Source organism: Tachyglossus aculeatus, chromosome 20 (genome assembly GCF_015852505.1).
Source record: "Tachyglossus aculeatus isolate mTacAcu1 chromosome 20, mTacAcu1.pri, whole genome shotgun sequence".
In the NCBI taxonomy this organism is placed as follows: domain Eukaryota; kingdom Metazoa; phylum Chordata; class Mammalia; order Monotremata; family Tachyglossidae; genus Tachyglossus; species Tachyglossus aculeatus.
Genome location: NC_052085.1, coordinates 16,664,153 through 16,690,952, shown reverse-complemented (window position 1 = coordinate 16,690,952; position 26,800 = coordinate 16,664,153). Strand labels below are relative to the sequence as shown.

Genomic DNA, 26,800 nt, shown 5'->3' with positions numbered 1-26,800 from the left:
CTCACTATGTGCAAAGCACTGTTCTAAGCGCTGGGGAGGCTACAAGGTGATCAGGTTGTCCCACGGGGGGGCTCACGGTCTTAATCCCCATTTTACGGATGAGGGAGCTGAGGCCCAGAGAAGTGAAGTGACTTGCCCAGAGTCCCACAGCTGACAATAGGCGGAGCTGGGGTTTGAACCCATGACCTCTGACTCCAAAGCCCAGGCTGTTTCCACTGAGCCACGGGACTGGGTTAATATGGTAGCAGTTTGGATGGAGAGGAAAGGGAGGAGTTTAGTGATGTTATGAGGGTTCATCTGTTTCATCTTTTGCATTCATTCATTCGATCGCATTTATTGAGTGCTTACTGTGTGCAGAGCACTGTGCTAAGTGCTTTTGTATCAGGTACATAGGTCCATTCTTTCCATTTTTGAAAATAATCCTCCATTTCTTTCTTTTACACGTTATTCCCCTATCAAAGTGTAAGCAGTAATAATAATAATAGCATTTATTAAGTGCTTACTATGTGCAAAGCACTATGTGCAATGTGCTATGTGCAAAGTGTAAGCAATAATAATAATAATAGCATTTATTAAGCGCTTACTATGTGCAAAGCACTGTGTGCAGTGTGCTATGTGCAAAGCACTGTGCTAAGCACTCACTGTAACTGCGTGCCCTATCTGCCTTCAATTATGGCTTAGGGTGTGGTTTGTCTTTTACCTTGACACCTTGAAATTCCAATTCCAATATAGATATTATTCTACATTGAGCGTGCATATCTTAATTTCCAAGCAAGGAGCCCATAGATTTGGGAGTTAGAAGAGCTCGTTCATTCATTCAATCATATTTATTGAGTGCTTACTGTGTGCAGAGCATTGTACTAAGCGCTTGGGAAGTACAAGTCTTTTAGACTTGTGCTTTTAGACTGTGAGCCCACTCTTTTAGACTATGAGCCCACTGTTGGGTAGGAACTGTCTCTATATGTTCCCAACTTGTACTTCCAAAGCGCTTAGTACAGTGCTCTGCACACAGTAAGCACTCAGTAAATACGATTGATAAATACGATTGATGATACAAGTCGGCAACATACAGAGACGGTCTCTCCCCGACAACGGGCCCGCAGTCTAGAAGGGGGAGCCGGACAATAAAACCAAACATGTGAACGGGTGTCAAGTCGTCAGGACAAATAGAATTAAAGCTAAATGCACATCATGAACAAAATAAATAGAATAGTAAATATGTACAAGTAAAATAAATAGAGGAATAAATCCGTGCAAACACATATACAGGTGCTGTGGGGAGGGGAAGGAGGTAGGGCGGGGGAAATGGGGAGGAGGAGAGGAAAAAAGGGGCTCAGTCTGGGAAGGCCTCTTGGAGGAGGTGAGCTCTCAGTAGGGCCCATGCTCTCCGATGTTTGCTGTGCGCGCTAACCAGTGGGCCACACTCGTATTCCTTTCTACAGTTTCGCATTCAAAGCCCTGCGAACTGGATATAAGACGAAAGTCTGCTGCAGACAGGTGTATCTTTGAAGCAACTTAGCATGAAAGGTACTGGACAGAAGGCATCGCTACAGTGAGAACACCTATTCTATGCAGTGAAATGTGTTTCACTGAAACAGATGTGGAAAAAGACAGAGAAAAGCGGTAGGAGAACTCATCTGAATAGGACAGTGTTAGTCATAGAGCTAATTTTGGAAACCTCAGGTCGTTCTTACTATTTTGGAATTAATTACATAATTATTCTCCTTAACATAGGGATCCTAGGGTGTCTTAATGGAAAAGCTACTAACAAAAATAAATAATAATAACAATAATTAGTATCACTCTCTCCCGAGTGCTTTAAAACTGTAATTGGTTCTCCAGTGTCTCCGTGGAGGGAGTATGCTTGCAGATAACACCGTTTAAGGGATGATCTTTCATCTTATCCATTAGGTTACCAAAGAGGAAACTGACCTGAATGGGAATTGGGGTCCAGTGATTCTCAGGGCCAATGTTCACGAACTTGCTACCAGGCTCAAATTGGACTTCACTTGGCGTCACAGTTCAAGTGGCGATGAAGAGGAGGCAAGCGGTCTTTGGTCATAGGACACTAAATTAAAAATCTGCAGTCTCTGAGGTCGCCATGACTGCTCCCTGGCCAGATCTAACAGACTCTTCTGTATCGTAGTCCTCAACCTCTCAGAGCCTCTGATACTGTGGACTTTTTCCTTATGGGAGCACTATTCATTCATTCAATCGTATTTATTGAGTGCTTACTGTGTGCAGAGTACTGTACTAAGCGCTTGGGAAGTACAAGTTGGCAACATATAGAGACGGTCCCTACCCAATAGTGGGCTCACAGTCCTGTTCTAAGCACTGAGGAGGTTACAAGGTGATCAGTTTGTCCCATGGGGGGCTCAAAGTCTTAATTCCTATTTTACAGATGAGGTAACTGAGGCCCAGAGAAGTTAAGTGACTTGCCCAAAGTCACACAGCTGACAGTTGGTGGAGCCGGCATTTGAACCCCTGACTGATTTTACAGTTGAGGTAGCTGAGGCAGAGAAGATAAAAATAATAATAATAATAATGGCATTTATTAAACACTTACTATATGCAAAGCACTGCTGTGAGCACTGGCCGGGATACGAAGTGATCAGGTTGCCCCACGTGGGGCTCACAGTCTTAATCCCCATTTTACAGATGAGGGAACTGAGGTACAGAGAAGTGAAGTGACTTGCCCAAAGTCACACAGCTGACAAGTGGTGGAGCCGGGATTCGAACCCACGACCTCTGGCTCCCAAGCCTGGGCTCTTTCCACTGAGCCACGCTGAAGTGACTGGCCTAAGGTTACACATCAGACAAGTGACGGAACTGGGATTAAAACACTGCTCCAGCACTATCTACTCTTATCGTATCCCACCTTGACTGCTGAATTCCTTCATTCATTCAATCGTATTTATTGAGCGCTTACTGTGTGCAGAGCACTGTACTAAGCGCTTGGGAAGTCCAAGTTGGCAACATATAGAGACGGTCCCTACCCAACAGTGGGCTCACAGTCTAGAAGGGGGAGACAGAGAACAAAACATAACATATTGACAAAATAAAATAAATAGAATAAATATATACAAGTAAAATAAATAAATGAATAGAGTAATAAATACGTACAAACATATAGTCCCTGTCTCCTGTCTCTCCTTGACTCCAACGCTTACTTCACTCTTGTGTCTGGATCCTTTCTTTACACAAACATTCAGTCCTTATCTCCCCACTCCTCAAAAACCTCGAGTGATTGCCAGTCCCTCTCTGTATCAAACAGAAACAGCGGGGCTCAGTGGAAAGAGCACAGGCTTTGGAGTCAGAGGTCATGGGTTCAAATCCCAGCTCCGCCAATTGTCAGCTGTGTGACTTTGGGCAAGTCACTTCACTTCTCTGGGCCTCAGTTCCCTCATCTGTAAAATGGGGATTAAGACTGTGAGCCCCCCATGGGACAACCTGATCACCTTGTAACCTCCCCAGCACTTAGAACAGTGCTTTGCACATAGTAAGCACTTAATAAATGCCATCATTATTATTATTGTAGCCTGTCAATTTTGGAGAAGCAGTGTGGCCTAATGGCAAGAAAATGGGCTGGGAGTCAGAGGTGGTGGGTTCTATTGAGCACTTACTATGTGCCAGGCACTATACTAAGCGCCAAGATGGTAGATACGTGCTAATCAGGTTGTCCCATGAAGTACTCGCAGGCTTAATCCCCATTTTACAGAGGAGGTAACTGGAGCACAGAAAAGCGAAGTGACTCGCCCAAGATCACCCAGAAGCCAAGTGGCGGAGCCGAGATTAGAACCCAGGCCCTTCTGACGCCCGGGCCCGAGCTGTAACCTCTAGACCAAAGTGCTAATAATAATGATCATTTTTGACCATGTAATTCATTCATTCATTCATTCAATGGTATTTATTGAGCACTTACTGTGTGCAGAGCACTGTACTAAGCGCTTGGGAAGTACAAGTTGGCAACATATAGAGACGGTCCCTACCCAACAACGGGCTCGCAGTCTAGACGACTTGACACCTGTCCACATGTTTTGTTTTGTTGTCTGTCTCCCCCTTCTAGCCTGTGAACCCGTTGTTGGATAGGGACCGTCTCTATATGTGGCCAACTTATGCTTCCCAAGCGCTTAGTACAGTGCTCTGCACACAGTAAGGGCTCAATAAATACGATTGAATGAATGAATGAATGAATGTCTCCCCCCCTTCTAGTCTCTAAGCCTGTTGTGGTTAGGGATTGACCCTCTTTATTGCTATTATACCTTCCAAGTGTTTAGTACAGTGCTCTGCACGCAGCAAGCCCTCAATAAATACAATTGAATGGATGATCGATTCTCCTCACTTGTTCCACTAAGAAAGCTGGTGATGTGCATTTTTACTACACTCACTTTACCTAGTCACTCAAATACTTCTTCCTAGCCTCTCAAAATATTTGGCTCATCGATTCTTACATTTTCCTTGGGAAGCGAGTAGAAAGAAGATATTGTTGTGGTCATTTTCCCTGAGAAACTGTTGCATTGCCAAGCTAACAAACACGGGTCAGATCTTGTCATTCAAAAGTAGTATCACCGACTAGGGTGATATATATCCTGCAAGCTTTTTACCCAAACAATAAATGGTATAGGAATAACACCCTAAAAATTGGGAAAACAAATGAACGATCTGCTCTTCACAATGTTCCTGGAGGTCGAGAAATAGTAGATTCACTTGCCTTTACACAAGGTTAATTACTCAAACATTCACCTTCAGAGCAGCAAATTGTACAACGTTTTGAAGCCGCCACTGCTCCTGTGATTTCTGTAAGAAAAAGCCAAGTGAATTACATGACTGAGCCCGACTCTGCCATTAAGAACATCTCACGTGAGCTGATTTTTGAGTTCTGCAGAGCCTTTCCGAGTTCTTGAATTTCAGACCTACTGGACCAGGGAGGAGGTGATTAAGGTGACAGATGCGCCTTTGAGGAGAGCGCGATCGTCTTTCTGAACTGGGCATCCAGCCAACAAAACTCAGTAACTACCTCAAGAAGATCAAATGACAGGGATCCTCCACTGACCAGTCGGCCCATTAAGAAATAACAGTTTCAGCCTGATTGTCTGGTCCTAGATCCTATTAAGTTTTGGACAGCAGTGAGATTCAGATGCTTTATCGGGCCGTAATGCAGATTCCCACATTGTGTAATGGATAGCTAAGGGGTAGGAATTTAGGTTAGTCATTTCCAGTGTTATTGAATCGATTTTATGCTGTGTGAATTTTTTTATCTTGTGGCTTTCATTGCCTGTGATAATTGATGCATGATATATTTCCAAGTTCCATATTCATTTAGATAACAGCATTTAATTGCCTGCTAAAAAATGTGTGTGGGGAGTACAATCTGCTCCAACATTGAAAGCCATTCATTGGTGCGTACGTGCGGCTGTGCGTGTGTGTGTCTGTCGGCCCCTTTTCTTCTTGACAGCTTAAAGAAAATCTAACAAACAACTTATGCACCCTACTAATCACGGGGCTGATGTATCCTACCTAATTGAGGAGGCAGAAGCAATTCAGTCCTTCTCCTTTTACATCTTTAGCCCTGAAGGCTGGATGGTTATTTGATTGGGTAAATGTTTAGTTTCTTCCCACTTAAGAAAATTCAGACAAGTAGCTCAAAAATGAAATGTGGTGCTGAAATCTGCCACCTGGGCCGCGTACTAAACAGTACCCTGATTGGTGGAGAAGCAAAACACGGAATTTCACATGCGATATAGAGCTGTTTTGAGTTATTCTTTCTTTATTGCACTTCTACAGGATCTAGCTCATATTTCAGATAAAGCCAGCATTTGCAGGAGACTGCAATGTGGCTTGGCAATAGGGTGAGGGGAAAATCACAGTGATTCCTGGAGCCAGTCAGAAGGCTTCTCAAGCGCTTAGTACAGGGCTCTGCACACAGTAAGCGCTCAATAAATACAATTGAATGAATGAATGAATGAATGAATGAATGAATGAATGAAATGCCCACACACAGGCAGGCAACCATGTGGTCAGAAATCCGTGACTGAATAATTATCGTTCAGCAGAACGAGATGAATTATAATAACAATGAGGGTATTTGTTAATAATAATAATAATAATGGCATTTATTAAGTGCTTACTATGTGCAAAGCACTGTTCTAAGCGCTGGGGAGGTTACAAGGTGATCAGGTTGTCCCACAGGGGGCTCACAGTCTTAATCCCCATTTTACAGATGAGGTCATTGAGGCTCAGAGAAGTTAAGTGACTTGCCCAAAGTCACACAGCTGACAATTGACAGAGCCAGGATTTGAACCCCTGACCTCTGACTCCAAAGCCCGGGCTCTTTCCACTAAGCCACGCTGCTTCTCCAAGCGCTTCCTGTGTTCCAAGTATTATACTAAGCGCTGAGGGGGAGACAAGCTAATCGGACTGGACACAGTCTCTGTCCCACATGGGGCTCACAATCTCCATCCCCATTTTCCAGGTGAGACAACTGAGGCGCAGAGAAGTTAAGTGACTTGCCAAAAGCCACAAGGCACACAAGGGGGAGAGCCAGGATTCGAACTCATGACCTTCTGATTCCCAGTCCCATGCTGTATCCACTATGCCACACTGCTTTATCTGGTTTGCAAATATGCCTTTCATCAGACTGAAAAGGATGCTGTTTTGATTCGCTCAAGAAGGATGTGGGTAGGAATCTGTAGGGACGGGGGATATTTATTTTGACCCATGGAGATTCTGCCAAAGTGGTTCCCTATGGTTCATTCAGTCGAGTGCTTACCTTGTGCAGGGCACTGTACTAAGCGCTTGGAAAGTACAGTTCGACAACAGAGACAGTCCCTACCCAACCAGGTTGACTCATCCAATCTCACAGGTTCATAAACTCAGGTAACCCAGGGAGATGTGACCTAGACTCCATCATCTTGGAAACTAGTGAGCTCCCAAGGAAACTCCATCTTGCCTTAGTTCTAAATTTACATTTCGTTTTACATTTCTAAATGTAAAATGAGAAATAATGTTCCCTGTTGAAGCCTCACAACATTGGGAGATGTCCTGAAAAGGAACTAGTCCCACGGGAAAGTCTACCAAGAAGCGGCGTGGCCGAGTGGGAATCAGAAGACCTGGGTTCTAGTCCCAGCTCTGCCACTTGTCTGCTCTGTGACCTTGGGCAAGACACTTAACTTCTCTGTGCCTTAGTTATCTCATCTGTAAAATGGGGATAAAGGCTGTGAGCCCCATGTGGGACAGGTACTTTCTATCTACCCCAGCACTTTGAACAGTACTTGGCACATAGTAAACACTGAACAAATACCATAAAAAATTATCTTCCACCTCTTAAAAAAATGGCTGTAAGTGTTTTCCACACCATTAACACTCCCAATCTGTCCCTTCATCTTGCTTACAGCTACTTCACTCATTCAGTCGTATTTATTGAGTGCTTACTGTATGCAAAGCACTGTAATAATAAAAATAATAATAATAATGACATTTGTTAAGCACTTACTATGTGCAAAGCATCATTCTAAGCACTGAGGAGGTTACAGGGTGATCAGGTTGTCTCACAGGGGGCTCCCAGTCTTCATCCCCATTTGACAGATGAGGTAACTGAGGCACAGAGAAGTTAAGTGACTTGCCCAAAGTCACACAGCTGACAAGCGGCGGATCATTCTGAGTGAAGAAAATGAAGCTCACGGTATCTGGAATGCCAAGATACCGTAGTCACAAATGGGCACTTCATTTAGAAGACGTGAATCTGGTATAACGATCGGCAGCCAATGTAACACATCCATTAAATCTAGTTTTCCATTTAATAAATCCAGTACTTCTTATTACCGATCAATCTGCGCATCAGGCAGAAACTCCTCACCCTGGGCTTCAAGGCTGTCCATCACCTCGCCCCCTCCTACCTCACCTCCCTTCTCTCCTTCTACTGCCCAGCCCGCACCCTCCGCTCCTCCACTGCTAATCTCCTCACTGTACCTCACTCTCGCCTGTCCCGCCATCGACCCCTGGCCCATGTCATCCCCCGGGCCTGGAATGCCCTCCCTCTGCCCATCCGCCAAGCTAGCTCTCTTCCTCCCTTCAAGGCCCTGCTGAGAGCTCACCTCCTCCAGGAGGCCTTCCCAGACTGAGCCCCTTCTTTTCTCTCCCCCTCGTCCCCCTCTCCATCCCCCCGTCTTACCTCCTTCCCTTCCCCACAACACCTGTATATATGGATATATGGTTGTACGCATTTGTTACTCTATTTATTTATTTATTTATTTATTTTACTTGTACATTTCTATCCTACTTATTTTATTTTGTTGGTATGTTTGGTTCTGTTCTCTGTCTCCCCCTTTTAGACTGTGAGCCCACTGTAGGGTAGGGACTGTCTCTATGTGATGCCAATTTGTACTTCCCAAGCGCTTAGTACAGTGCTCTGCACATAGTAAGCGCTCAATAAATGCGATTGATTGATTGATTGATTATTATCATCTTATAGAAGTACCCACATTCATCGGTGGTAGTGAGACATCATTCTTATGTTCATCCGACTCTTTAAAAAATATTTTATTTTCTCTTCTAATTATATATGCTATCCACCTCTCGGATTCCAGAAAAAATGCACTCTCCTAGGTCAATCCATAAACAGGTGAATAAGGCACACCTGGAAGAAATTGAGAACACAGTGCTATCTACTCTAAAGATTCCACCAGTCTGGCTTCTTATGTTCAGCCACAAAACATGCTAGGCTTTGGTTGTTCATCTGGCCCCTTCACAATTTGGGGGATTTTCAGAAGTTCCCATAATGATTCCTTTTTTTAATGTCATTCTTCATGGATCGATGGTATTTAGAACAGTGCTCAGCGCTCAGAACAGTGCTTTGCACATGGTAAGCACCTAACAAATACCATCATTGTTATTATTTACTGTGCTAAATGTGTGAGCGAGTACAACACAACAGATTTGGTAGATTCGTTCCCTTCCCAAAAGGATCTTCCAGTCTGGAGAACTAGACTTCTAAGCAAGACAGTTGTTGTGAAATGGATTCGGTCAGAAGGATCTGGGTTCCAGTCCCAGTTCTGCCACTTGTCTGCCATATGACCTTGGCCAAGTCACTTCAGCTTTCGGTGCCTCAGTTGTCTCACCTGTAAAATGGAGATTAAGACTGCAAGTTCCATGTGGGACATGTAAGTCGTGTAAGTACCCCAGCACTAAGTACAGTGCCTGACACCTAGTAAACGCTTTAAAAAAGCAGAAAAAAAAATGTTTAGCCCAAGTCTGCTCTTTCTGTTGAGGAAGTTGTAAAGGGGCTGAAAAGTTTCCACCACAGGAAACTAAAGATGATCCTCAGTCCCGCACAAAGGAATTGATTTTAATTCCAGTCATCCGCACGGTACCGTCCGTACTCTCTTCTTTGCCAGCGTACTTCCTGCTGGAGAAGGGAGGTAGGGGTGTGACATGTAAAATGCAACCATGAAGCAGCGTGGCTCAGTGGAAAGAGCCCGGGCTTTGGAGTCAGAGGTCATGGGTTCAAATCCCAGCTGTAACACTTGTCAGCTGTGTGACTTTGGGCAAGTCACTTCACTTCTCTGGGCCTCAGTTACCTCATCTGCAAAATGGGGATTAAGACTGTGAGCCCCCCGTGGGACAACCTGATCACCTTGTAACTTCCCCAGCGCTTAGAACACTGCTTTGCACATAGTAAGCACTAAATAAATGCCATTATTATTATTATTATTTTCCCAGTTTCGGCAGCCTCAGGCAGAATGGGGACACAAATTCACACCTGCCAATTCTTAGCGCAGTGTTCTTTCCACTGGAAACCGTGACAGGACTAGCGTCCAAAAAGACCCCATTTATGATTAGATTTTAACGGAGGCAATAAATCTGCCGAGTTTGAAAATGGAGGGGAATGCATGTGCGGAGGTGGTGGAACAGACTCCAGAAATATTCTAAGGGGGAAGTTTACACGGTAATCGCTAATTATGAATCCTTACATAAACTAAAAGGGGGCGTGAGATTGGGATGGACAATATATCAAAAAGCAAGAAAAGTGTCACTGGTATTTGAATGAAAAAGAAAATTTAAAATATTACATCAGACAATCAGATAATGTGCAAAATGAGTCTTTTCCCTCCAGACTGTAAGCTCTTTGTGGGCGGGGAATGTGTCTACCAACTCTGTTGTATTCTCCCAAGCACTTAGAACACAGTTAGCATGCAGTAAGTATGACTGATGAATTGATTGACTAAACAAATGATAATAAAGCAAAAACGCGTAGCATGACTACAGGGAAAATCTCTCCATAATAGGAATGAACTGTAAAAAAAAAAGCTTTTGGGAAAGTACAATACAGCAATAAAGAGAGACAATCCCTGCCCACAACGAGTTCACAGTCTAGAGAGGGGAGACAGATATCAATATAAGATAATCCAACATCAATAGAAATAAATTCAATTACAGATCTATACATGAGTGCTTTGAGGTGGGGAGGGGGGGAAGAACAAAGCGGGTGAGTCAGGGTGAAATGGAAGGGAGTGAGAGATGAGGAAAAGTGGGGCTTAGTCTGGGAAGGTCTTTTGGAAGAGATGTGCAGTCAGTAAGTCCTCTCCCTCCATAGACTGTAGCTCCTTGTGGGCAGGAATCATGTCTGCTGACTCTATTACAATCCATTGTACTTTCCCAAGTCCTTAGTACAGTGCTGTGCAGATAGGAAGCACTCAATAAATACCATAAGTTGATTGATTGATTGGTCACAGAGTGGTATTTTAGAATTGTTGATTTTAGAAATGCTAAAATGGCTGGAGCTGATGATATTCAGTGTGTACCCAAGTTATTGTGTGGGTGTTATGGAGTGGAGCAGGAGATCTGTGGAGTCAGGGAGCGAGAGAAAGCCGTTGGCCTTGGGGTCATATATTCACATTTAAGGGCACACCTAAGACCGGGCCGTCAGGTCGGGGTCTGAGGAGAGAATGGCATTTCAGGGTGCGTTGATGGGGATAGGTGATGGAGAGCAGTGAGGCGAGCAGATGGAAGGGTAGAGGGGAGTACAGGACCATCCCGAGTCTTTGGAGATTGTTTTCTTCGTGTCCCTTGTCCTGAGTAACTGCTATCATTATTATTATTACTCTAATCCTGGCTCTGCCACTTGCCATTAACTCCTCTGTGCATAATTTCTTCATTTCTAAAATGGGATGCAATACCTGTTCTCCCTCCTGCTTAAACTCTGAGCCCCAGGTGGGACGGGGGTTGCGTCCGGCCTAATTATCTTGTATCTAACCCAGCATTTAATACAGTGCTTGGCACGTACTAAGTGCTTAACAAATGCCACGATTATTCATTATGTCTCATAGGTCTTATAATCCCTGCTTGACGGAACTGGAGGAGCTGGTTGAGGACCCTGCCGTTCATCACAGAAGGGCCTTTCAACCTCACGATGTTCACAATAAAACTCTAGACAAGGACACCATTGAAAGCACCAAACGGGAACCCAAGAGATTCACCCAGATGATGGCTGCAGGTAAAAATTCGTTGAGGCGGCCAGGGATTCCGTCACAGCTATTTTTGGGTCCTGGGGGGGAAATGATAGTGCAGTAATGAAAATAAGCCCTACCCAAAAGAATCAGGCCTACTGAAATTAAAAACAGGGACCTAAATTACGTTTGTCTGTTTTTTTTATGTCTAATCCCTTTTGGTTTGCTTTTCATGGGAATTTTTGCCGGTGTGGGAATATCGCTTGCATTCATGCACGCAGTCAGACAGAGACTTTTTTCTCTTACTACAGTCGTAGGAGGAGTTGCAGAAAGAGACACGGATGGTGGATGTGAGGGAGAAAGATTACTAAGTGCGGTCAGGGCCAGTGCAAACACAAACCAACGACTATTTTTAGAACACTCACAACATACCCTGAATCACTAGCAATTGAGTTACATGTTGAAGACGAGATGAACTCCCTGCTTCTCAAGAATCTTACAGCCCTGTAGGAAAACAAGACAAATAAAGAGTTAATCAGTTCATTTAGGTCACGGTTATTTAAAAGCTGAGAGAAATAATCCATCAATCAATTAATGGTATTTATTGAGTGCTTACTCTGTGCAGAGTGCTGTACTAAGCGCTTGGAAGAGTACAGTTCAATAAAGTAGGGAGACATCATTTCTGCCCATTAGGAGCTTCAGATTCAGGCAGACAGACATTAAAATAGATTACAGATGAGTATGTTCATAAATGCTGTGGGGTGAAGTGAAAATCAAAATACTTTCAAGGGTTTTCAGACCCAAGCATAGAGGCCACACATAAGATTCTGTGGGCAGAGTAAAATCAGGGTGGGATATCTGAAAATCCCTCCCAATCACTTAGGAGTTTCCTTCTTTAAAGCACGTTTTGGTGACTGGACAAATCTATTTTCAAACCTTGTCTTAGTTTACCCATCCCCTAGACCTGCATGATGAAGGAAAGAAAAACATGACTGTTTTCTCTGCCGCTCTGTAATGGCTCACATTGTTTCGCTGGGATAACAAAGTGATTCTTTGTCTGTTTTACAGAGTTGGCTAAGTAGTGGCTTGCTGTGTGTAATATAAACTGCATGTTGTTAAATCCCCCCGCAGATTCGCTTTACGTTTGTATCTTTAGAAGACACCGCCCTAGAGTACAGGGCTTCATTTTGTGATTCGGGAATCCACTAGGTGAAGCTTCTCATGTCTCTGGAAGTGTCATTTCCTATAAAACAAGGATTCAGGCCCGTTGACCTCAACTTGTAATTCGCCTGTTTGTTTCCTCCAGCAGCTGACGGTTTGGGAAGTCTAGCGCTAGACACCACTCAGCTGCAAATGTCCGTCACTGATCCGACAGCCTGGGCCACGGCCATGAATAACCTGGGAATGGTCCCGGTGGGATTAACAGGGCAACAGCTTGTGTCCGGTGAGCTTTTTCTCGATTAGCTTCTGTTGCTGAAGGCGTGCGATCGTTGTCAGACTCCGCGTAAATGGCAAGTGCGCTGTATCCATACGAATTCGTGGTGTGGTCACTTCAGAATGCAGATATGTTGACTCCCCCAGATTCCACTTGATTTTTGGTTTCATCCTGCCCACGAGAGATTACCAATGCATGTTTCCGCACTGCAGTAATCAGCCTTTGTCCTCCCGAATTTATAGAGATTGCGGGGCGGCTCTGATTGGCCCCATCGAAGCCACGGAGAGATAGAGAAGCAGCGTGGCTCGGTGGAAAGAGCCTGGGCTTTGGAGTCAGAGGTCATGGCTTCAAATCCCGGCTCGGCCACTTGTCAGCTGTATGACTTTGGGCAAGTCACTTAACTTCTCTGGGCCTCAGTCCCCTCATCTGTAAAATGGGGATTAAGACTGTGAGCCCCCCGTGGGACAACCTGATCACCTTGGAACCTCCCCAATGCTTAGAACAGTGCTTTGCACATAGTAAGCGCTTAATAAAGTACCATCATCATCATTAGTATTATTATTATAGAGTCAACTCAACTATGGAGGAGCACTAAGGCTTGGAGAAGTTGCATTTCATTTTTTTCCCAAACTCTCTTAAATGCTTGCCGCAGAACAGTGTGGGCCCCGATGGAAGCCAAGACTGGGTCTGTCTGCCCAAAGAAGGATAGGCATGACTTTGGGTAAGGTGAATGATGCTACCTAGTATGCTGCCAAGTTGAATAGAAAAAAAAAAAGGCCTTCCAAAATAAAACAACGTATTTTTGAAGCTTAGCCCAAGAATTCACTTTCCCAGGACTGCAAAATTCCTATAATCTTAGTCCTAACTAGATACTCAGCAGGTCATCTTTTTGAGAATTCCGAATGATCCTGGGGCGAATTTCATAAGCTACTTGGTAGTCTTCAGCAATTCCCTCTGGGCGTAAGGATTTAGACCATTATGTGAAGGGGTGGGGGCTTGTATGGGTGAATGTGAGAAATTTAGTGTGAAAGTAACACAACAGCAACAACAGGGTAAAAGTGTGCATTTTTGTGGATGATGCATAACAATCACCTTTGGATAAACAATCTTCTTTGTTAACAGGCTGAAGACATACGCTATTCCTTTGTCTACCAAGGATAATTTCCTGTCTTAAAGTTGGCCATCTTATTTTTGTTGAAACCTGGATTATCATCCCAGGGTTGTTTACTCTATCATCCCAGTTTGCTTAAGTAAAATCCTTATAATCTTAGTCCTAATTAGATACTCAGATACTCAGTACCTAACTAGACACTAAAACATCTTGTTTTAGACCAAGTACTTAAGCTGTGAACCATTCTGATTCTGGCCTGGCTTTTTCTCAGTAGTTCTGTTGCCCTGCCCCTGAAACTGAGTTCACAAGCGGTTAACTTGTGAGAGCTACAAAGACCAAAATTCTTAGGGTAACCCAGAATCAAGTGGTATTTCTTGCATCCCCTGTAGAAATGTATTTTTCTTGCTTTTCCTTTCCAATAGCCAGAGCTGGATTTGGGCTGGTTGTTGATTTGAGTCCTGGAAAAGTGCCAAATGGTTGAATGTAGCACTTAGAAATCATATCCCAGTTTGTTTTTCTAACCTGCTCCCAGGTGGATCACTAGTTTGTAGTAAATTATTATGGAAAAGGTGTTTTTTTCCATATTTATTACTGGTTATGCCTGGTATGATGTAAGATTCTCTGCATAACAAAAAAGAAACTGCATTCCCTTGTCCCCAAGTAAGTTTTTCTCTCAAGAGGAGAATAAAATTCTTCAACAGAAAGAAAGGCATCATAATCTAAGAAAATGCTTTGACAAGTCCTTAAAAAAAAGCTTTTACTGGTATAAATTGTGTTCCATTTTTTCCTCCCTTGAATTTCATGTGTAGACTTTTTCCTTTCACTGAGGCAGTTTATTTCATGCTCAAATGTTGGTCTGTGTGTGTTTTCCCAAGACATTTCTAATTTAGATCTTTTGAAATACCATATGTGAGTTTCCATCTCTTCTTAATAGATGTTCAAAGCTGTCATTCCAGAAGGCTGTCATACCTCCGCCTTCCTAGTCATTTCCTCAGGAAAATTGGACCTATTTAAGTGTCAGTCAGATTATAAATTCAGTTAGTTATTTAATGACCTATATGGTGTTTTATCATTTGTATCTATGCTTTTACTCTTTACCAAGTTTATATTTGGAAACCTTGTCAAATTATTTATGCTGTAACATCTATAGGGCTCTCTTCTGGGCTCAGATAATTTTTTGAATGGCCAGCTAAAATAGTCCCATTTTCCCTCTATTAGCTTAGGTGTTTGTAACCTGGTATTGGTGAATAAACCATTCTAAATTCGGCAACCTTTTAATGCCAATATAGATGTGATCCATTCACGATTTAATTTCTTACCTCTCAGTGATAACATTTAGTTTTTTTACTGGGAAAATCAAAGCTTTTTATTTGTAAATATGGACTCTTGTTAATAAGTAGATAATGTTGTCTTTGTTTCCATATCATTTGTTTCTATTTGTTATTCTGCAGGCTCATATCTTCCTGGGATGTTTCACTGTTGCATGATATATGCTCTATAATTAATATAATATGATTATATTCTGGTGAAAAGATATTCAATAGACAGCCGGTTAATAATAACTGGATAAAGAAGAATGTGGTGCTAGAATATCTGATAATTTAATTTTAAGACACGGTTTACAGAGCCTTTAAGTGAATTGAAGAAATACCACTTTGCTCCTTGTTGTAATGATTGTATTATTTTAGCGTGATTTCAACAAATCATTATTGAGCCATTTGAAAAGGGAAAAATCGTGAGAACTGAGATGAGCAGATCTTAATTTTTCTCTGGGCAGAATCAGAGTATCTTAGAGGATATTTGAAAGTTTGCCCATAGGTTCTATAGCATAGTTCCGTGGACAAAGTGACAGGCCCAGTATGTGGCAGCAGCAAGGAGCCATTTTTACCATTTAATTGGTCTCCTCAGCCATATCAGCACTATTGGATAGGATTTCAGCATTAATAGTTCCATCTCCTAAAATGAAGGACAGGTAGAGAGAGACAGAGAGAGTATATTTGGCAAAGTTTTTACTTTCCAAACAAAGGCTTGCAGGGGAAGACTTGCTCAAATCTTCCAAATTTGTGCAAGTTCAGTGACCTCCATAACTAATCCCTTGTTTTTCTAAAGGACTTTCACATTGAGGATGTTATGTGATCTCCACGATATCCATGTGAGATAGGAAGAAAGTTACAGTGATTCCTAAAGCATGAACCCCATTTTTACAGATGAGGAGATTGGGGCCCAGGAGGCCAAGTGAAACCTGGGGAGGATTAGAACTTGGGGAGGACTTGGCAAGGAATTCCTTGTCAACATTAGAACAGCCTTTTTATAACTAGAAACCTCTACCAGTGTGACCAACTAGTGACGATTTTTGAAGACAACCTCCAAAACTCTTGGAGTGTCCAGGGGACGACTCCGGGATGGCCATGACCACTGATGAAAGTAAAAATATTCCAATGGGAATGCCGTTTCAAGAAGGCATTATGCTGGAAGGAAGCGGTCACAAGGTCAATGCACCATCAGGGTAAGGGCCCAGATTCCCCCCACAGATATCCATGTCCTGATAGAGTGGATAGAGGCCACATATATATATATATAACATATATAGCTCAAGGTCTGGGGTTTGGGGGGGAATAAAAATGGAACAATAGTAATAATAATAATGATTCTTATTAAGCACTTGATGTTACCAAGCACTGCACTAAGTGCTTGGATAGATACAGTCCCTGACCCACATGGGACTCACTATCTAAGGGGGAAAGAGAGTAGGTATTTAATATCCATTTTACATATAAGGTAACTGGAACATGGAGAAGTTCACTGATTTACAGATAGAATTAGGAAGTGCTTAAATAGCTGAGTATGGAAATCAAAATGAATCAAAGTGTAATGGGAGATTTTGAGTGCCAAAGCGCTGAGATGAAAGTAGGGAAGATTTAACCTGGGGAGAAAGAAGAGTTGATCAGGAAAAGCTTTGCGGGAGGAGGTGGGATTTGAGGAAGACTTGAATCTGGGGAGAGCTGAGGTCCGGTTTATTTGAAAGTCAGGGATTTCCAGGCAGGAGAAAGGGTTTGAGCCACAGGTGGGAGGCAGTAAATTCAGGAATGAGGTAAGGTGAGGTGACCTGAGAGTATAAGCCGGGGTGTAGTAGAACAAGAGAGTTTGTCTTTCTGAAGGCAAATCTCCAAGAGGCCTTCCCAAACTCAGCCTCCCTTTTCCTCATCTCCCACTCCCTTCTGCGTCACCCTGACTTGCTCCCTTTGGTCTTCCCCCCCATCCCAGATGACAACACTTATGTATGTACCCGTAATTTTATTTATTTGTATTGATGTCTGTTTATTTGTATTGATGTCTGTCTTTCCCCTACTAGACTGTGAGCTCATTGTGAACAGGGATTGTCACTCTTTATTGTTTTATTGTACTTTCCCAAGTGCTTAGTACAGTGTTCTGCGCACAGTAAGCGCTTAATAAATACGATTGAATGAATGAATGAGAGTGGATAGGAAATCAAGCAATCAATCAACCAATCACTGGTATTTATTGAGCACTTTTAGCATAGTACTGTACTGCTGCTACTACTAATAATGGCATTTATTAAGCACTTACTATGTGCAAAGCACTGTTCTAAGCGCTGGGAAGGTTACAAGGTGATCAGGCTGCCCCACGGGGGGCTCCCAGTCTTCATCCCCATTTTACAGATGAGGTAACTGAGGCACAGAGAAGTTAATCAATCAATCGTATTTATTGAGCGCTTACTGTGTGCAGAGCACTGTACTAAGTCCTTGGGAAGTACAAGTTGGCAACATATAAGTTAAGTGACTTGCCCAAAGTCACACAGCTGGCAATTGGCGGAGCCAGGATTTGAACCCAAGACCTCTTGACTCCAGAGCCCATGCTCTTTCCACTGAGCCACTGATTGATTGAAATCAAGCAATCAATCAATCAACCAACCAATCACTGGTATTTATTGAGGACTTTTAGCATAGTACTGTACTGCCACTACTAATAATAATGGCATTTATTAAGCGCTTACTATGTGCAAAGCACTGTACTAAGCACTGGGGAGGTTACAAGGTGATCAGGTTGTCCCACGGGGGGCTCCCAGTCTTCATCTCCATTTTACAGAAGAGGTAACTGAGGCCCAGAGAAGTTAAGTGACTTGCCCAAAGTCACACAGCTGGCAGTTGGCGGAGCCGGGATTTGAACCCATGACCTCTGACTCCAAAGCCTGGGCTCTTTTCACTGAACCACGCTGCTTCCACAAGCACTTTTTAGAGGATGGTAGAGCTGGTACACATGATCCCTGTCCTCAGAAGCTTACAGTCTAGTGGGGGAGATGGTAATAAAATCATTACACCAAGGGAAATCCCCAGAATGTAAAGATTTGAACACAAATGCACGGGGGATAGGTGGGAGTGAATAACAAAATGCTTCGGAAGCATGAATGCATGGGCGTAGTTGATGCAGAAGAGAGGGAGAATAAAGTGAGATAAATTCCCTTCTAGATTGTAAACTTATGGGCAGGAAACATGTAATAATAATAACAACAGTATTAATATTCGTATTTGTTAAGCACTTACTATGTGCAAAGCACTGTTCTAAGTATTGGGGTGATCAGGTTGTCCCACGTGGCCTTAATCCCCATTTTACAGATGAGGTAACTGAGGCACAGAGACATTAAGTGACTTGCCCAAGGTCCCACAGCAGACAGGTGGCGGAGCCGGAATTAGAACCCACGTCCTCTGACTCCCAAGCCCGGGCTCTTTCCACCAAGCCACGCTGCTAGCCACATTTCATTCATTCCTTCAATCGTATTTATTGAGCGCTTACTGTGTGCAGAGCACTGTACTGAGCGCTTGGGAAGTACAAGTTGGCAACACGTAGAGATGGTCCCTACCCAACAACGGGCTCACAGTCTAGAAGGGGGAGATAGATGACAAAACAAAACACGTAGACAGGTGTCTAACAACTCTGTTGTGTAGAGAAGCAGCGTGGCTCAGTGGAAAGAGCCCGGGCTTTGGAGTCAGAGGTCAAGGGTTCAAATCCCGGCTCCGCCACTCGTCTGCTGTGTGACCTTGGGCAAGTCACTTAGCTTCTCTAGGCCTCAGTTCCCTCATCTGTAAAATGGGGATGAAGACTGTGAGCCCCACTTAGGACAACTTGATCACCTTGTATCCCCCCCCAGCGCTTAGAACAGTGCTTTGCACATAGTAAGCGCTTAACAAATGCCATTATTATTATTATTATTATTATTGTACTCTCCTAAACACAGCACAGAGCTGTGCCCACAATATTATGATTAATAATCACTCAGTAAATACCATCAATTGGTTAATGAAATGATTGGAAGGCTTCTTGGAGGAGATAGGATTTTAGTAGGGATTTGCAAATGAGGAGAGTGGTGGCCTCATTCATTCATTCAATCGTATTTATTGAGCGCTTACTGTGCGCAGAGCACTGTACTAAGCACTTCAGTTAGGAAGGGAGAGGGAGTTCCGAGCAGGAGGGGGGATGGCAAGCCAGTGGTCAATAACAAGAGGAGTAGAATCAAGACTCAGTGAATAGATTGGTTTTAACATGGCTTACTTTAAAGAGCATGGGTTTGGGAGTCAGAAGACGTGGGTTCTGATCGCGGTTCTGCTGTGTGACCTGGGAAAGTCACTTCACTTCTCTGGGCCTCAGTTATCTCATCTGGAAAGTGGGGATTAAAAGTGTGAGCCCCACATGGAACTACCTGATTACCCTATATCCACCCTAGCACTTAGAACAGTGCTTGGCACATAGTCCGCGCTTGCCAAATACCACAATAGTCATTCATTCATTCATTCAAACATATTTATTGAGCGCTTACTGTGTGCAGAGCACTGTACCAAGCGCTTGGAAAGTACAATTTGGCAGCAAATGGAAACAATCACTACCCAACAGTGGGCTTACGGTCTAGAAGTTTCAGAGGGGTGAAGTACGCAGGCTGGTTTATAGTGGGAGAGGATTTAGGATGGGTACGATGGGGAAAACTCAGTGCCTTAAAGCCGATGGTGAGGAGTTTCTGCTTGAACTTATTCTTATTCTTGCACTTATTGTAAGTGCTCAATAAATATGATTGATTCATTCATTCGTATTCCAATCGTATTTATTGAGCACTTACTGTGTGCACAGCACTGTACTAAGCGCTTGGGAAGTACAAGTTGGCAACATATAGAGACGGTCCCTACCCAACAGTGGGCTCACAGTCTAGATTGAGAGGGAAGAGGTTGGAGGCAAGCAGATCAGCAAGGAGGCTTATCCAGAAGTTGAGGCAGAATATGGCAAGTGATTGGATCATCTGGGTGAAGGTACGGATGGAGAGGATGGGAAAGATTCTAGAAATGTTAGGAAGGTAATGAACCAACAAGATTTTGTAACTGAATGTGAATTTGAATGAGATGGAGGAGTCAAGGATAACCTAGGGTTACGGGTCTTTGAGACAAGAAGGTGGTCCTGCTGTATTCCGTGATGGAAAAATCAGAGAGAAGACAGGGTCTGGGTGGGATGAGAAGGAGTTCTGTTTTGGATATGTTAAGTTTAAGTTGTCTGGGGACATCCAAGTGGAAATGCCTTTGAGGCAGGAGGAAATGTGAGACTGAAGAGAGGGAGAGAGATCAGGGCTGGAAAGGAAGATGGAGATTTGGAGATGTAGATCTGAGAATCATCCGCATTGAGGTGGTAGATGTGGAAGCAAATGAGTTCTCCAGGGGAGTGGGTAGTAATCATCATCATCAATCGTATTTATTGAGCGCTTACTATGTGCAGAGCACTGTACTAAGCGCTTGGGAAGTACAAATTGGCAACATATAGAGACAGTCCCTACCCAACAGTGGGCTCACAGTCTAAAAGGGGGGAGACAGAACAAAACCAAACATACTAACAAAATAAAATAAATAGAATAGTTATGTACAAGTAAAATAAATAAATAGAGTAATAAATATGTACAAACATATATACATATATACAGGTGCTTGCAGTGTGGAAGGGAAGGAGGTAAGATGGGGGGATGGAGAGGGGGACGAGGGGGAGAGGAAGGAAGGGGCTCAGTCTGGGAAGGCCTCCTGGAGGAGGTGAGCTCTCAGCAGGGCCTTGAAGGGAGGAAGAGAGCTAGCTTGGCAGATGGGCAGAGGGAGGGCATTCCAGGCCTGGGGGATGACGTGGGCCGGGGGTCGATGGCGGGACAGGCGAGAACGAGGTGGTAGTTGTGGAAGCAAATGAGTTCTCCAGGGGAGTGGGTAGTAATGAGTGTAGATGGGTATAGACGCACTGCTTACGTAAGGGAGGAAAGATGGACTCTGATATTACCGATTTGTACTTCCCAAGCACTTAGTACAGTGCTCCACACACAGTAAGAGCTCAATAAATACGATTGAATGAATGAATGAATCAGTAAGACTTGTACTGTAGATATCTTTCCAACAGTGGTGAATGGCTTGCCCAGAGCTGTCTGTACAATCTCCCGTGGCTAGGAGCAGGCAGTGTGAAATGCTTAATTTGGGCCAGGGATGCAGCGTGTGTGGCATTAAGACACTGGTAGCAGTGCCCTGTTGCAGTGGTAGACACCGTTGTGACCTCACGTCTGCCATGCCCACCCTTGGCGTCTTTTTAATGGACCGTATTCACTTGCGTAATCGCTTACACTGCAAAATTTCCCCACTCCAGTTTTTGAAGAGGAAATACAAGGTTATCTTTTATACGAGGTAATTGTACATGTTGAGAGTTCTTCTGAAATCTCATCTTCTCCAGGAGGACTTCCCCAGTTAATTTATAATCTCCCCATTGTATGTTCCTTCGAACTATCACCTTAGCATATCCAGACCTCCTGAGCATTTAAGTTCTCTCTACTTCCTGAAGCACAAATGTACACATCTTACATACACTTTCACTGAAGTACTAAATCCTGTATCTAACCCCTTTTCCTTCTTCTTCCTGGTTGCAATTCATGCTAGTGTCTATTTCCCCAGCTAAATAGTTAACTCCGTAATGGCAGAGACCAGGTTACTAATTCTGCAGTAAAAAATAAAATAAATGATGGCATTTGTTAATAATAATAATAATAATAATGATGGCATTTGTTAAGCACTTACTATGTGCAGAGCACTGTTCTAAGCGCTGGGGGGGATACAAGGTGATCAAGTTGCCCCACGTGGGGCTCACAATCAATCCCCATTTTACAGATGAGGTAACTGAGGCTCAGAGAAGTTAAGTGACTTGCCCAAGGTCACACAGCCGTCATGTGGTGGAGTCGGGATTCGAACCCATGACCTCTGACTCCAAAGCCCGTGCTCTTTTCACTGAGCCACGCTGCTTTAGTTAAGCGCTTACTATGTGCAAAGCACTGGGAAGGATACAAGGTGATCAAGTTGTCCCACATGGGGCTCACAGTCTTAATCCCCGTTTTTCAGATGAGGTAACTGAGGCACAGAGAAGTGAAGTGACTTGCCCAAAGTCACACAGCTGATAATTGGCAGAGCCGGAATTAGAACTCATGAGCTCTGGCTCCCAAACCCGTGCTCTTTCCACTGAGCCACGCGGCACTCATTAAGCACTTAGCACAATGTGTTGCACATAATAGGTGCTCAAAAACCACTTACATTACTAACAGAGAGAGATGTGCATCTAGCTTTACTTCTATTTATTCTGATGACTTGACACCTGACCAGATGTTTTGTTTTGTTGTCTGTCTCCCCCTTCTAGACTGTGAGCCCGTTGTTGGTTAGGAACTGTCTCTATATGTTGCCAACTTGTACTTCCCAAGCGCTTAGTACAGTGCTCTGCACACAGTAAGCGCTCAATAAATACGATTGAATGAATGAATGAATCCTGAAAAGGGCCAACCAGATTCATTCAGTGGACCAGAGATCAATCAATCATTCAGTGGTATTTATTGAGTGCTTACTGTGTGCAGAGCACTGTACTAAGCACTCGGGAAAGTACAATAAATTAGAATTTGTAGATGTGACCTCTGCCCACAAGGAGCTTACAGTCTATAAAAATCTACAGAGATGGGGCTAACTTTTAACTCAGACCCCCGCACAACTATTACCAAACTCACTCAGTTGAACTGGGCTATGTATCAGGTTTTACCAAAAATGTAATCATTTATTTGGGAGGGGAAATCCTCTTTTTGATAACTGAAAGAGAAATGTAAATTCTGTCCCTTCCGTTCATAAACGGCTGAGAATTTCCTGCAACGACGAGCAGCAGTGTATCTACTCTTCTGGAGTTAATCCCTCCTCCTCAGAGCAAACCCTTAAGCTTTTTATTTTTATTTTTGTATTCATATTTTTCCCAGTAATTCATTCTAAATGGTACCTCGATTAATTAACTGATGAATACAAGGCCTGTTGAATATTACGATGCTTTCTAAATGCTGAGAGTTATTGTTATTCCCGCTGTGAAATAATTCTTTCTCATTTTCCTATTTGAGGTAGCTTTCCTAAACTCATTGGCGTAGTGTGAGATCCCCTCACCATTATGAGTCAAATAACTCTCGCAAATTTCCACTGTAATAATTTTGTTATTCGCTAAACACTGTTTCTAAGATGAGGCAATTAGGATAATTGGATTGGCACAATCCCTTTACCAAACGGAGTTCACGATTTAAGAGGGAAGAAGAACAGGTTAATTTTCCCCATTTTACAGATGAAGAAACTGAGGCCCGGATTGGTTCAGTGTCATGCCCCAGGTCACACCGCAAGGCAGTGGAAGAGCTAAAACTAAAACCGGAGTCTCCTGACTCACAACAATCCCATGCTCTTTCCACTAGACCGTGATGCTGTTATATTTATTAGAGCACAAATATTTTATTTTTATTTGGAAAAAAAAGTTACTACTACTTTTAAACTGTCAGAAGGGCAGTTTATCACTTCATAGGCTAGGAAACTGACTCACAAGAAACCGTGGAGGCTTATCTGGAATTCCCAGGCAGGGCAGCAGAGGTGTTTTCTTGGGCCAGAGATTCCCAGAGCACTTGAGTGGACACTTTATCGGAGTTGTGGAATTCCATATTGGTGGTTGTCACTTCCCAGAAGTTCCTTATCCCAAATCCCTGATCCAAATTTGGACTCAGGACTCCAGACTCTTATGGAAAGCAATTCATAAGTGCATCGCATCACTGTATTTTCTTGAAATGGTAGACTAGATGACTCTGCGGTCCCGTCAAAGCTTCCTGCCATAGCTTCAGATTCAGTTTTTCTAATAATTTTAATTCTAAAATTCTTATAATTTTAAGAAATATTTGAAAATTTTCCTGTTGGGTCACACGATATAAAGCACACAGATAGCAAGACCCCCCCGCCCCGCCACCTTCAGCTACTACGAGCAATGAATTTCTTCATTGATTGAAGCAGCCCATGAAATTTAAGCCCAGCTGCTAATCCTTATTGTCCTCTCAAAGCAATTTTGTTTTAATCTGTAATACTCAAATCCCTTTACTTGCCCCATTTTCACCCATTGGAACCTGGTAGAAACTCTGCCCTCATCTCCACAATCTCATCAGTATTATTTATTGAGCACTGACTGTGCGTGTAATGCTGTACTGAGGATTCAGGAGTGTAACTATAGTTGTCCTTTGAATTTGAAGAGGATACCAGTGATGGTGAGTTCACTTGGCCAATATTAGACGCACTGTCTCAATCACACTGTTCTTACAAAAAGGCTGTAACTTGTTGGGTTGTCACGCTGGATGTTTGCAGCACCTGTAAACCAAACATTTTGGGTTTTTTCCCTCCTTGTCTCTCCTTAGGAAACTTTTTCTCAAAGGGAAAATCAGGGAATTCTCAGGGAATGCATCTGTTATATTGTACTCTTCCAAGTGTTTAGTGCAGTGGCCTGCATATAATAAGCGCTCAATAAATACACCTGACTGACTTGATAGTATGTTTTACTGGTTTATCCTCAGTAAACGACTTCCAATCGTCGCTCGGAATGGAACAGTCTGCGGTTTTGTTTTACCACGTTTGACCTGTTCTACCTTGTTCGATCCATCCTCCCGTATTTTATCCCTAGATTGTAACCTCCACCCTCTAGGCTGTAAACTTGGTAGAATGTGTCTACCAATTCTGTTGCATTGTATGCTCCTAAGCGCTTAGTACAGTGCTCTGTTCACAGTAAGCACTCAGTGACTAGCTTTGATGTTTTTGAATGGTCTCTTTGATCCTCCTGGCTTTCAGTTTCCCAATTCCAGCCCTCCATACAAGAGTAATAATAATAATAATAATAATAATGGCATTTATTAAGCGCTTACTGTGTGCAAAGCACTGTTCTAAGTGCTGGGGAGGTTACAAGGTAATATACACATTACATATTGTACATATTTGCTATTCTATTTATTTTATTTTGTTAATTTGTTTTGTTGTCTGTCTCCCCCTTCTAGACTGTAAGCCTGCTGTTGGGTAGGGACCGTCTCTATAGGTTGCCAACTTGCACTTCCCAAGAGCTTAATACAGTGCTCTGCACCCAGTAAGCGCTCAATAAATACGATTGAATGAATGAATGAACAACATGATCAGGTTGTCCCACGGCGGGCTCACAGTCCCAACCCCCGTTTTCCAGATGAGGTAACTGAGAGGGATTAGAACCCAGGTCCGTGCTCTTTCCACTAGGCCATGCTCCTCCTCAGATTAGAAATGTAATAATAATAACAATAATAATGGCATTTATTAAGAGTACTTTGGTTATTCTGCTGTCATTCATTCTCGTCGCATGTCCCACCAAGCATAACAGCAAGATCGTTGCAATCTTGTCTTGCGACTTGATTTTGAGCACGATAATAACAATAATTATGGTACTTCTTAAGCCGCTCGGACACAGGTTCCTCGGGATCCGGGTGGGAGGGAGAACAGATATTCAGGCCCCATTTTACAGATGAGGAAGTTGAAGCACAGAGACGTTAAGTTACCTAACCAAGGTCACACAGCAGGTAAGTGGCAGAACTGGGATTAGATGCTCAGACTCAAACTCTTTCCACCAGACCACACTTCTTCCCGTAAATTACGAGTTTGAGGAAGGCCCGTAAGTTATGCTGTTGGACCTGAGCAGGGGCTACCACTCTAAACTCTACAGACCTTTCATTTCGCCTCCAACCACACTGTGTGACAACCTGCCCAAGGATTCACTCCTCCTCTCAATTCAGTTTTAAGTAACAGAATTGTGTGCCAGCGTTTAGCTCTGTGTTGCCAATATAAATTTATGTTGCGTATGCGACTTTCCTGGTGCAGACTGATTCCTCTTCTCCATTTTTTAGTGACTATTCGTCAGCTCATAACCTCTGGCTAATTCGGTGAAGCGGTTTAGGAGAAACTGCATAACCTCCTTAGGGGTGGGTCTCTAGGGCACAGTCATTTGTGAATTTTAGATGATGCTTTAGGTTTAGTGAATGGGAAGATTTCCTCAGAGATGTGGAAGTTCTCGCTCACCCCTGCATCCAAGTCTCTTTGTTGCATTTTCCAGTTTGGCTCCATAGAATGAACTGAATAGGCGCAAGGCTACTATGCACCCTTGCTTTACTTGTTTGGCAAAGATTGGACAGATCATTTTGGCTCCAACCCAGCCCATTATGTCACCATGAAATCGTCTCAGTACTTTGATGAATTTTTCTGGACAAATTTGCTTCTCAAATATTCCATGTAATTTCTGGAGCCCAAATCTACCGACGACATCAATCTCATTAATGAGGTCCAAGAAAACTGTGCAGAAGCCTTTTGCTGTTGAGGAGTTGCTCTGTTCTCATTTTAAGATTTTCCCGTAGTCCTTCAATATTTCCCTAGTCCGTATGATTAAACCAATTAGCCAGATCAGTTC

General features: G+C 43.2%; 1 protein-coding gene across 5 annotated transcripts in view; it reads left to right on the top strand.

Moving 5' to 3' along the window:
* ENOX1 (ecto-NOX disulfide-thiol exchanger 1) overlaps positions 1-26,800 on the top strand; it is a 488,154-nt gene that overhangs the window by 278,082 nt on the left and 183,272 nt on the right. For 4 of the 5 annotated variants that reach the window (XM_038762019.1, XM_038762018.1, XM_038762017.1 and 1 more), the window contains exons 3-4: positions 11,325-11,491; positions 12,751-12,888. In XM_038762019.1, the coding sequence (XP_038617947.1) occupies positions 11,479-11,491; positions 12,751-12,888 (151 nt within the window). In that variant the 5' untranslated portion in view covers positions 11,325-11,478. The remainder of the gene's footprint in view (positions 1-11,324; positions 11,492-12,750; positions 12,889-26,800) is intronic. The other variant, XM_038762016.1, reaches the window with a different exon arrangement.